General features: G+C 41.9%; 1 protein-coding gene across 1 annotated transcript; it reads left to right on the forward strand.

The window, feature by feature from the left end:
* The first annotated feature begins 3,546 nt into the window (after positions 1-3,546).
* On the forward strand, positions 3,547-12,165 carry LOC120996210 (keratin, type II cytoskeletal cochleal-like). The gene is made up of 7 exons (XM_040425988.1): positions 3,547-3,966; positions 7,439-7,647; positions 9,626-9,686; positions 9,949-10,044; positions 10,176-10,340; positions 10,872-10,997; positions 11,941-12,165. Exons 1-7 carry the CDS (start codon positions 3,547-3,549, stop codon positions 12,163-12,165), a joined length of 1,302 nt encoding a protein of 433 aa, XP_040281922.1.
* Positions 12,166-12,866: the final 701 nt, after the last annotated feature.

Below are 12,866 nucleotides of genomic sequence, written 5' to 3' on the forward strand. Positions count from 1 at the left end.
TATGGGTATATATTATAACTTTTTACAATAGATAAATGAACTTTAGCTTTAGAGAACTTAGACAGAGATCCTACCTCCTTCACAGTAAATGTCTGCACTGAGGAGACCAAACCAAGTAGCAGAATACACAGGGGGCTTTCTGGAAGAGTCCACTGTAAAGACTCTGTCTGTTAAAACTTTCCTCAGTTATCTAATAGCACATTTGAAGAGGTTTATTTAGCATGTCCTGACTCTCTGCTAACAGCTTATGAATATATGGAACTATATTTAACAAGTGATCATTGCTGCAGCTCCTGTATATTGGTATGACCCTATTGCAAACCTGCAGACTGGATATTTGGTGAAACTTCATGTGGTTCATATCGACTGTACTACACCACTGACTTGGTGCCTGGGCCTAAATATGTGACAGTGGCCTGTTCCAGTGGTGGGTGACGTGATGCCTGATTCTCTGCTATGACATGAAGACAGATTCTGTGCTGACATAAGGCCAGATTCTCTGTTACGGGACCTCTCTCCTCTGCCTGGGTGCCGGGGCCTAAATGTGAGACAGTGTCCTGTTCCAGTGGTGGGTGACGTGATGCCTGATTCTCTGCTATGACATGAAGACAGATTCTTTGCTGACATAAGGCCAGATTCTCTGTTACGGGACCTCTCTCCTCTGCCTGGGCCTAAATGTGTGACAGTGGCCTGTTCCAGTGGTGGGTGACGTGAAGCCTGATTCTCTGCTATGACATGAAGACTGATTCTGCGCTGACATAAGGCCAGATTCTCTGTTACGGGACCTCTCTCCTCTGCCTGGGTGCATGGGCCTAAATGTGTGACAGTGGCCTGTTCCAGTGGTGGGTGACGTGATGCCTGATTCTCTGCTATGACATGAAGACAGATTCTGTGCTGACATAAGGCCAGATTCTCTGTTACAGGACCTCTCTCCTCTGTCTGATTGCCGGGGCCTAAATGTGTGACAGTGGTCTGTTCCAGTGGTGGGTGACGTGAAGCCTGATTCTCTGCTATGACATGAAGACAGATTCTGTGCTGACATAAGGCCAGATTCTCTGTTACGGGACCTCTCTCCTCTGTCTGGGTGCCGGGGCCTAAATGTGTGACAGTGGCCTGTTCCAGTGGTGGGTGACGTGATGCCTGATTCTCTGCTATGACATGAAGACTTATTCTGTGCTGACATGAAGCCAGATTCTCTTTTACGCGACCTCTCTCCTCTGCCTGGGTGCCTGGGCCTAAATGTGTGACAGTGTCCTGTTCCAGTGGTGGGTGACGTGATGCCTGATTCTCTGCTATGACATGAAGACAGATTCTGTGCTGACATAAGGCCAGATTCTCTGTTACGGGACCTCTCTCCTCTGCCTGGGCCTAAATGTGTGACAGTGGCCTGTTCCAGTGGTGGGTGACGTGAAGCCTGATTCTCTGCTATGACATGAAGACAGATTCTGTGCTGACATAAGGCCAGATTCTCTGTTACAGGACCTCTCTCCTCTGTCTGGGTGCCGGGGCCTAAATGTGTGACAGTGGCCTGTTCCAGTGGTGGGTGACGTGATGCCTGATTCTCTGCTATGACATGAAGACAGATTCTGTGCTGACATAAGGCCAGATTCTCTGTTACGGGACCTCTCTCCTCTGTCTGGGTGCCGGGGCCTAAATGTGTGACTGTGGCCTGTTCCAGTGGTGGGTGACGTGATGCCTGATTCTCTGCTATGACATGAAGACAGATTCTGTGCTGACATAAGGCCATATTCTCTGTTACGGGACCTCTCTCCTCTGTCTGGGTGCCGGGGCCTAAATGTGTGACAGTGGCCTGTTCCAGTGGTGGGTGACGTGATGCCTGATTCTCTGCTATGACATGAAGACTTATTCTGTGCTGACATGAAGCCATATTCTCTTTTACGCGACCTCTCTCCTCTGCCTGGGTGCCTGGGCCTAAATGTGTGACAGTGTCCTGTTCCAGTGGTGGGTGACGTGATGCCTGATTCTCTGCTATGACATGAAGACAGATTCTGTGCTGACATAAGGCCAGATTCTCTGTTACGGGACCTCTCTCCTCTGCCTGGGCCTAAATGTGTGACAGTGGCCTGTTCCAGTGGTGGGTGACGTGAAGCCTGATTCTCTGCTATGACATGAAGACAGATTCTGTGCTGACATAAGGCCAGATTCTCTGTTACAGGACCTCTCTCCTCTGTCTGGGTGCCGGGGCCTAAATGTGTGACAGTGGCCTGTTCCAGTGGTGGGTGACGTGATGCCTGATTCTCTGCTATGACATGAAGACAGATTCTGTGCTGACATAAGGCCAGATTCTCTGTTACGGGACCGCTCTCCTCTGTCTGGGTGCCGGGGCCTAAATGTGTGACAGTGGCCTGTTCCAGTGGTGGGTGACGTGATGCTTGATTCTCTGCTATGACATGAAGACTTATTCTGTGCTGACATGAAGCCATATTCTCTTTTACGCGACCTCTCTCCTCTGCCTGGGTGCCTGGGCCTAAATGTGTGACAGTGTCCTGTTCCAGTGGTGGGTGACGTGATGCCTGATTCTCTGCTATGACATGAAGACAGATTCTGTGCTGACATAAGGCCAGATTCTCTGTTACGGGACCTCTCTCCTCTGCCTGGGTGCCTGGGCCTAAATGTGTGACAGTGGCCTGTTCCAGTGGTGGGTGACGTGAAGCCTGATTCTCTGCTATGACATGAAGACTGATTCTGTGCTGACATGAAGCCAGATTCTCTGCTATGGCATGAAGAGACTGATTCTGTGCTGACATGAAGCCAGATTCTTTGCTATGGCATGAAGAGACTGATTCTCTGCTGACGTGAAGCCAGATTCTCTGCTATGGGACCTCTGTCCAATTGATATTGGGTCATTTTTATTTTTTGAATTTTTTTTTAAATTAATTTCCCTATCCACATTTGTTTGCAGGGGATTTACCTACATGTTGCTGCCTTTTGTAGCCCTCTAGCTCTTTCCTGGTCTGTTTTACAGCCTTTTTAGTGCCCAAAAGTTCGGGTCCCCATTGACTTCAATGGGGTTCGGGTTCGGGACGAAGTTCGGGTCGGGTTCGGATCCCGAACCCGAACATTTCCGGGAAGTTCGGCCGAACTTCTCGAACCCGAACATCCAGTTGTTCGCTCAACTCTATTCCAGACAACAGTGGAAATATCCTTTTTTTTACAGACTATCCAGAAATTTACAGTTAGCATCTCTGTACAGCTCCTATTGAAAAATGTAAACACTCAACTATGTTAGTCTGTTTCTAAATAGTTTAGTACTATATTGTTTACTCTTTACTGTATCTAGAAGAAAACACATTCTTTCCCTTGAGCACATCCAATAATGTACATTTTATAACTTTGAAAATGCAGGCGTGTTGCTGAACTGCCCTCTATAAACTGAGACAAGTAATGCTACCCATGCAACACTCATGAAGTCGTAATCAATTTACGTGATTGTTACTAAACAAATCAAGTATAAAAGCAGCAGAAGATCTTAAGCCACTTCACTCTCATTAACTGTAGGCCACTACCTTTGTGAGAAGAACCATCATGTCTCATCATTCTAACCTGACTTCCTCCGGACACAAGCACTTCAGCTCTTGTTCTGTAGTTTTACCTAAACATTCCAGCTCTCACAACATCCTATCACACTCTTCTAAACACATGGGACATGGCCACAAGAAAGAACATTGCTTTAGCAGCAAGAGTGCCCATAACATTGGATCCAAAGGACATAAGATCTCAGTTGGAAGCTGTCACATGGGCAAAAGTGGACATGGGTCTGGATTCGGAAGTATTGGAGGCTTTGAAAGATCCACTTGTTCTGCAGGGATCAACCCTGTCACTGTAAACCAGAGTCTTCTTGCTCCTCTAAATTTGGAGATTGACCCAAGCATCCAGAAAGTGAGAACTGAGGAAAAGAATCAAATCAAAGGACTGAATAATAAATTTGCCTCCTTCATTGACAAGGTAGGTTGTATAATATATACAATGCATTTATAAACCTTTTTAACATTTTGTTATGTTGTGGCCTTATGCTAAAAAAAAAAAAATCATGTATTTCCCCATCAATGTTCACGCAATACCCTAAATTGACAAAGTGAAAACAAACAGAATGTTGGAAATCTTTCTAATATTCTGAAAAGAAAAAACTAAAATGTTGAATTAACATAAGTATTCATACCCTTTAATCAGTACTTAGTAAAAAGCACCTTCGGCAGCGAATACAGCATCCAGTCTTCTTGAGTATGTTGCCACAAGGTTTGCCCACTTGGATTTGGGGATATTTTGCCATTCTTCGCTGCAGATACTCTCAAGTTCTGTCAGGTTGGATGAGGACCGTCAGTGGACAACCATTTTTGTCATTGTCTTGTTGGAAGGTGAACTTTCAAAGTAGTCCAGAGTACTTTGGCTCAGGTTTTCATTAAGAATATCTCTGTCTGTACTTTTCTCCATTCAGCTTTAACTAAACCCTAACTAGTCTCCCTGTCTCAGCTTCTGAAAAGCACCCCTACAGCATGATGCTGCCACCACCCAATGTAGGAATGATATTGGTCAGGTGATGAGTAGTGTTGATCACAAATATTCTAATCGCGAATTTTTATCGCAAATATCGGCACTTCGAGAATTCGCAAAAATTTACAATATAGTGCTATATATTCGTAATCTCAAATATTCTATGTTTTTTTTTCATCAGTACTACTGCTTCTTGCTTGTGGGCCAATGAGAAGGCTGCAATATCTTTGTCTGAGCTTAGCAACATCCCTAGCAACCAATAGGAAAGTTGCCTACTCCTTATTATATAGGAAACTCCCCAGCAGCCATTTTCTGCTGTTTTTTGCAGTTCTGAGAGAGAGAGCAGTGACATTACTGTGCTTTGTGCTTTCATCTGGATCCAATTCCTTATCCAATTACATTAGATAATTAGTTAGCTCATATATATAATACAGATAGTTAGTGGGAGATAGTCAGTGTAGGCTGGATAGTGATATAGTGTAGCTGATAGGTTCCAGTGCAGGGTGTTAGGTAGTGTGATAGGAATTAGTGTTTCTCTGCTGTCCATACATACATGCTACAGACATAGTGCTGTGATGTCACAACAACACTTAGTGCACCAATCAGTAATATCTACTCAGACCTGATAAAATGTGTAGTTGCATGTATTGCGCAAAAAAATGTGCATCATTAGTGCCGATTTGCGCAATTGCAAAAATAATTACTGGAGATCGCGAATTCTAGAATTCACAAATTTATTGTGAATATTATGTGAAAAATTAGCGAAATATCGCAAAAAGGAATATTGATGAGCAGTGCCTCTTTTCTTACTAAAATGACACTTAGAACTGATGGAAAAAGGTTCAAGCTTGGTTTGATCAGACCAGATAATCTTGTTTCTCAAAGTCTGAAAGTCCCTTAGATCAGGTATGCTCAAACTGCGGCCCTCCAGCTGTTGTAAAACTACAACTCCCACAGTGCCCTGCTGTAGGCTGTTCAGGCATGCTGGGAGTTGTAGTTTTGCAACAGCTGGAGGGCCGAAAGTTGAGCATGCCTGCCTTAGATGCTTTCTTGCAAACTCCATGTGGGCTTTCATGTATCTTTTCTGAGGATAAACTTCTTTCTGGCCACTCTATCAAAAAGCTCGGAATGGTGGAGTGCTGCAGTGATGGTAAAACTTCAGATCCCTGTATAGGGGTTAAAGGTTGAAGGTCAGGGGAGCCACTTAGATAATGCTCTTAGGAGTAGCTTCAAGTCAAAGTTCAGTAGACACAGTGGATCCACAACCACTTTGCAACATTTTGCTCAATTGTGGTGCTGGCAATCTGTGCTTGACTCTCTTGACCCCTATGAGTCAGCAATCTACTCACTTCTAATGGTGTTATTTAAGAAGCCTCCTGGTCTTCACCCTTTAAACCTTATACAATGATCTGGACTTTCTCAAAATGTATTTCGTTCTGATTCGTCCAAACCTACAGAACACAGTTCAGGGACAATTTTCAGAGGAGTATTGCCCGGCCGCAACCTAAAGACTTTCCCCGTATTATCCTATGGGACTGAAAATTGTCAATCCCTGTGCTTTGTTCCACTGTACAATTAACATTCCATAGTGTAAAAAATTGTTTATTGCAGATTTTCTGAGGTTGAATGTCTCCATTAATTTTAATAAGTGATGTAGTCCGCACAAAAATCCACCCTTAGCTTTCTTCTCTTTTTGGAAAGAAAGCTAATTTGCATATCTCTTTTCCAGAAACCCAGGGGAGCATTGCCTGGCCTATAAGACTCCTCACTCCTACTAGGTCCTCAGATATTCTCCATAAGGAGAAATAGTACCCCTAGATTACCAACCAAGGCCTCTCACCTAGCTAAGCCAAATCTCTCTGCTCTGCGCTGATGAGGTGCAATTTAAATTATGCATTTGAAGCCTGTTTAAAAGGCTAAGCATTGACTCTTTGGCTTGATATCTAGCATCTGGTGACAGCAGAAGCTTAGTTTTCTGTTCATTTTGATAGGAAAGGTAATTTGCATACCCAGAGAAGGATTACCTGGCCCATCTCTAAAGATGAATCAGAAAAAATTCTGTTTCTATTGAATCAATTTGCTAATTTCTCATCTGGACTGCAATGCAGGTGAACTACCAGGCTGCTACCTGTTGGAGTAGTCTCTCATAGGGGTCAAGAGACCACCATGGAACACAGAGGTTTCAGGAAAAACCATAGTTAGGGACACGCAAAAGTCTGAGAATCAGGGAAGACAGTACAGAAATCAAGAGAGGCAGAGAAGTGTCAAATCTGGTAGACGTTCATACATGGGAGAGTTAAAGATAAATAGCTACATGATCTGCATGTGGATTACCGCTAATTTATGGGCTGAAACTATTTACCCGAAGGCTCTATTCAGCTTTCATCTCATTTTTGCCTTTCATTGGAGTTATACGCAAAGAGTATTTCCAACATGTACCTCCAATGGAAGCTGTGACATTTGCCACCATATATGCATACACCTTGAAAGTGAAAAAAGTATACTGTATTTTTTTTCTTCTCGCTATGCCTTGTATAAGAAAGTGCAGCAAAGTACACTTTCTTACTCCGTGAGTATTTTCTTTCTTATAAACAGTAATAGCAGAACTTTGCTGATGGGTGCAAATACAGTATGTATATATATATATATATATATATATATTGAGGAAGGCTCTAGCACTGAGCTGAAACGTCGCATTGCCTTATGGGTAAATACATTTATTTTTTCATTTTATTTTCTGGAGTGCTGCCCGTTTTTCGATTCTCTATAAACGGGGTTTGCTTATCCCCAGTTGGGCTGCTGCACCCACCTGCCTTTTACCTTGACGGTGCTGCCCCCCCCCCCCCTTTTCTTTTTATATATATATTAATTCATGGTAATTACTGGTTTACAATAACTGTACCTTAATATCTGGACTTGCATGTAGGTAAGATTTCTGGAGCAGCAGAACAAAATGCTGGAAACCAAGTGGGCTTTTCTACAAAAACAGAAAACAGCCAATTGTCAGATTGAACCTCTGTTTGAGGCTTTTATCAGAAATCTTAGGATACAGCTGGACAATCTGGAATGTGAAAATTCTCGTTTGGAATCAGAAAGAAACAACATGGAGGAAACAATGGAAGAATTTAAGCGAAAGTAAGAAAATAATTGTAAACGCAAATTTTTCTAAAAAGAACTTCAATGATAATTACTTTTGAAAAACTGATAAAGTGTCCTTGGACAACCCTTAGACTTCAGATTTAATGTCCACCTTCTACAATGTAATTGTGGAAAGTTCCATTGCCAGGATACATTTTTTTAGTATTTGCTAGGCTACACTCTATAACTTAATCAGAAATAGGGCAATAGGCTAACTTTTAACATGTGTATCCCTACAGTCAGATCATTCAAAATTCAAACACCATAAAATTAGTTAAAGAGGATATTTAGTTTATTCAATATTATACTCGAGTTAATAGAGGGAGGTCTTCTGTTCAGAATCCTCGTCTTTTGGCCAGAGTGGACAGTAGTTACAAAAAGTATCTCTGCTCTAAAAGACCTTTCCTCTCCTGTTCTGCTTTACGTAGAGAACCCATTGATTTGAATGGGTACTATGTAATACCTAATTTCCACTGTTCTGGTGCTGCAGTAAAATTGACCGCTTACTGTTTGGTGATAATTTGTGCTCCCATTAAGGTCCCTTTACACCAGCCAACTGGCCAGGCAATTATCATGAAAGCACCATTCATTCCTGACAACTGCCTGCTCGTAAAGGAGGTGAAAGCTGTATTTATACGCAACAATCACCTGCACTGTATGGGGATGAGTGATCACTACTGCAATCACCCACCCTCATACAGATTTAACGTTTCTGGGTTGCTGATTCTTGATTACACAGAACAATCTGTTGCCTCATAACAATTGTAACGGGCGCCTCCACCTAGGGCCCTCTATGTAATGTGACCAAGGTATAGGAATGCCGAGTGGTATAGTGCGGCCTAAAATGTCCCATTATATGTGTCACGGTGCTCCTACCTGGATACGGTTATACCCCAGGCTTTGGCTCCAAAGCAATAAATAGGGGGTATAATTGAGGAATTTGAAAGAAAATTGAGTCCAGACCTTGTATGTAGTTGAACAGCACCTTTACTTGAATAAACTTTTATCAGAAACAATCTTCAAGCTTTGTCTTGGTCCCAGCAGGCTTTAGCATTAAAACTGGCAGGCAAACTTGTCTCTGTAAAACATCTGTTTCTCTCTGGCTCTGCTGTACAGACTGGCTGACTGTATAACTCTGATTATTCTGTCTGCTGCACTTTCTCTCTGTAGTCTGACTCTTAAGTAATGCCAGTAAACTATGCTCCTGGCTTCTGAGGCTTTAAGCTTTGACCTCCATGGCCAGCAGAGCTCTGGCTAGCTGCACACCTTCCCCTAGCAGGGTGTAAGCTAGAACTGAATAGAAACAGGGATCCACCCTTTCTGCAGGAAGTAGGACTCGCCCACTTCTCTCCAAGGGGGGGTTAGAATGGAATGGAAAGCTCCATTCTACCTAACTTCATCTCTACTGTGTTTTCTGCCACCTGCTGGTGAACCAGGCACATTACATGTGAACATAACAGTTACAAAGATTAGAAATGCACAGTGTATAGGACCTGAACAAAATACATAAGATGATGCTTTTCTAGCCCATTAGAGATAGTAGCAGGGTGCAGACGTGGAAATATCACTCTGGGGTGTTACACAATGATTTTAAGTGTCACATTAACAATGTTCACACCCATTGAAAGTGTATTTGCTTGTTTATAAGGTGGAACCTTTACATGAGCCAATTGTCAGGAACGAGCATTCGTATGAACGTTAATTCCTGGTAATCTGCCAACGTAGAGATATTCCAAATTAGACAACCAGTTAAAGAGGAAAGTCCACCTTAATCATTATTAGTAGGGCTCTATATCCTTAGAAACAGACAGTGACATCTGCAGTGAATAGGATATTCCTGACTGAAGGCTAAGCGATTTGAACATCTTCAAGTCAAAAGACAATCGGGCATGATGTTGAGGGTCACAGGACAGAGATTCTTACTTAAATATAACTTTTAAATACAATATAAGTAACCATGTCATCCCACTGATAGGTATGAAGAAGAAATGAATAGACGTACAGCAGCAGAGAATGAGTTTGTCTTGCTAAAGAGGGTATGTACCAACATCTACACCCTAGCTATTGCCCTGAAGGTTATGGTCACACATTCAGTTTTCTTTATGCAGTTTTAGAAGCCAAAACCAGTTTTAAAAAAAAGGAGGAGATATCGTATTTGTTCTTTAAACTTTCTCTCCTTTTATGATCTACTCCTGATTTTGGCTTCCAAAACTGCATCAGGAAACCTTTCTGTGTGGCCATACCTAATAGAAATGAGATTATATAAAGTACAGGCTATTTATCCACTTATTTCTGCAGGATGTTGATGCTGCTTTTATGAGCAAAACAGAACTGCAAGCTAAGGCTGACTCTCTGACCGATGAGATCAACTTCTTACGGGCTCTCTATGATGCGGTAAGAGTCATTCACTCTTTGGCACAAACTATCAATATTTTTTGGGTTGTTTTATTAAAACGGTCTGGTACTAACATAAGATGATGTGTATGCTTTGTACGCTGATACCTGATTATTTTCTAAATACGCAGGAGATCAGTCAGCTCCAGGCTCAGATCTCAGACACCTCCGTGGTCGTCTCCATGGACAACAGTCGAGACCTGGACATGGACAGCATCATTGCGGAAGTTAGAGCTCAGTATGAGGATATTGCTAACAGAAGCAGAGCTGAGGCTGAGGCCATGTACCAGTCAAGGGTAAGTCTGACCTAGATACTAAATACAGAAGTAGCTATCATTTTTTTGACTGGCTTTACAAGTTAACGCAACTAACTCTAACAAAAAAGCATTAAAATAAAACAAGAAATCACATTAAAGTGACCATCCAGGTGCAGCTGGTGTCAACATAACACTGTCTATTCTGTACAGTAAAACCTCTTTGAGGCAACCACCCAAAAATGAATTGAAAAGGGGTCTTTTTGAGGGTGGCTTCTGAAAGAAGATGGCCATCATATATAATAAAGTATATGTGGTAGAACTGATAAATCTGTCATAGGTCTGAATAAAGAGGTGGACTTTTGAGGATATTCACTGCATTCAACTGCATTTATTAATATTAAAGGGGGTGGCCACTTTCTGGTTACTGTTCACCAATGTATTTTTACGATGATTATATGGCCGTTACTAATAAAACCTTTATTGAAATTCTATGCCATTTTCTATATTTCATCAGGTAGGCTCCCTTGTTCTTTATATGCTTAGCAAGTTCTTTTTTTCCTGTGTCAACAGTTTGACGAACTTCGCATGACATCTGGAAGAAATGGCAATGATCTAGAAAACAGCAGGAATGTGATTGCTGAACTGAACCGAGCAATTCAGAGACTCAAGGGAGAGATTGAATGTGCTAAATCTCAGGTAAATAAAATCTGGCATCATGCAAACACATATAAAAGATGATATGTTGTTATCTGGGTACAATAAGCAACTATCATAGAATATATTATGTATGTGAAATACCATAAATTATCCTCTACATTACATATGCATTCTTTACTGTTGAGTCAAAGAACTTCAGTAACTTGGATTGAACCCATTTAATGACTGCACATGTACAGCGTAAGTCGAGAATTTAAAGGGCAGGCGCCATATCTGCCAAGTTTCTGTTGTTTTACACATGGAGGCAAAGTCTGTGATTGGCAATAATGCAGATCATGGAATTTTAAGCCCTCAGAAGCTGTGGTCATTTGTGGCTTTTCCCATAAGTGATGCACTTCCGGGGGCTGGGTGGCTCCCCCTGCTGAGATCAAGAGAACTATTCGGTTACTATGTCAGCCACAGGCCCTCTAAAGGATCTGAAGCCTGCCACAGTAATGAAAGGTAACATCTATGTATAGCTATAGATAACACAGAATCTGATATTCGCAAAAAGCAAATGCCACAGCTCACCTCCTCCTTCTCGATGCACCGTCACCTCAACACAGGTCACAGAGCATGCCCACAACATTGTCACATGTATATACACGGGTCATCTTCAGATTACAGGTTCTTATTGTCCTCATAAGAAGATTTAAAAAAAAAGAATATCTGGGTTTAACTGGTGATAAAATATAGATGGTGTATTTCCTTTATATAGTCAAAGCCTCTATAAAAGATACATTAGTATATAGGCTTCATGACTTTTACTTTAGCATTGACGGTCAATTAGATGGTTTTGACCTCAGTACCAGGTTTCTGTAATACTATGGAACCCTTGGTGCCAATGGAACACACTAGTATTTAAAGCTGTCACCGGGGAGCCACTATTTTTAGAGAACACAAAGCTCCCTATCTTATACAGAATTATTTAATGTATTCATAGCGTGCTGCACTGGAATCAGCAGTCTCAGAGGCTGAGGAACGTGGTGAGGCTGCTGTCCAGGATGCCAAGCATAAACTGACTGAACTGGAGGCTGCTCTACAGAAGACCAAGCAGGACATGGCTCGCCAACTGAGAGAATACCAGGAGCTGATGAATGTCAAACTGGCTCTGGATATTGAGATTGCCACCTATAAGAAGATGCTGGAAGGAGAAGAGTGCAGGTGACTGCAGATTACAGAAATATCTTAAAATGTTGCATATATAAACTATGTAGTAATAATATAAAGCTGTAGAACATACTAAAATGACACACTTTTGCTTTGTTCTAGACTGGCTTCTGATGACTCAGTGAGCATCTGTAAGTGAAACGCATCACAATTTGCAATCTACACCTTTGGTTCCCATGCATGTATCTCCCTTCATTCTAACAAGCTTTTTCTTTTTCAGCTGTCCTGCACTCCAGCACTGGAGGCAAACACCATTCAGGAGCATCTTCTCATGGTGGACATAATCATCATCATCCTAAAGGTGGATTCAGTTGTGCCAGTGGACAAAGTTATGGCCACGCATACACAGGCAAACATCACTCCAGCCATGAGCATCACTGCTGAAATAGAAATCCTGCCAAACCCTTGCTGTTCCTCATTTGTAGTCTTAAAGGCTATGTATACCTTCGGAGGCAATTTTTGTTTATGATTGCATTATAGTCATTTTTGGCTAGAAATCATATTTTCATTTGGCCTTTATTAAAAATATTGAGCCATTTTGACACAAAGGGTTAACTGTTAAAGGGTTAACTGTTTTTCTAATTGTGTGACTAGTACTTTCACTTTTACTTTGTGCCATTATCTAAAAACCTTTATCTCTAAACTACTAATAGGTCATAAACACTTATTTAAGCCACATTCTTATCAGTAAGATAAGGA

The sequence above is a fragment of the Bufo bufo genome, chromosome 3, assembly GCF_905171765.1.
Source record: "Bufo bufo chromosome 3, aBufBuf1.1, whole genome shotgun sequence".
Taxonomy (NCBI): domain Eukaryota; kingdom Metazoa; phylum Chordata; class Amphibia; order Anura; family Bufonidae; genus Bufo; species Bufo bufo.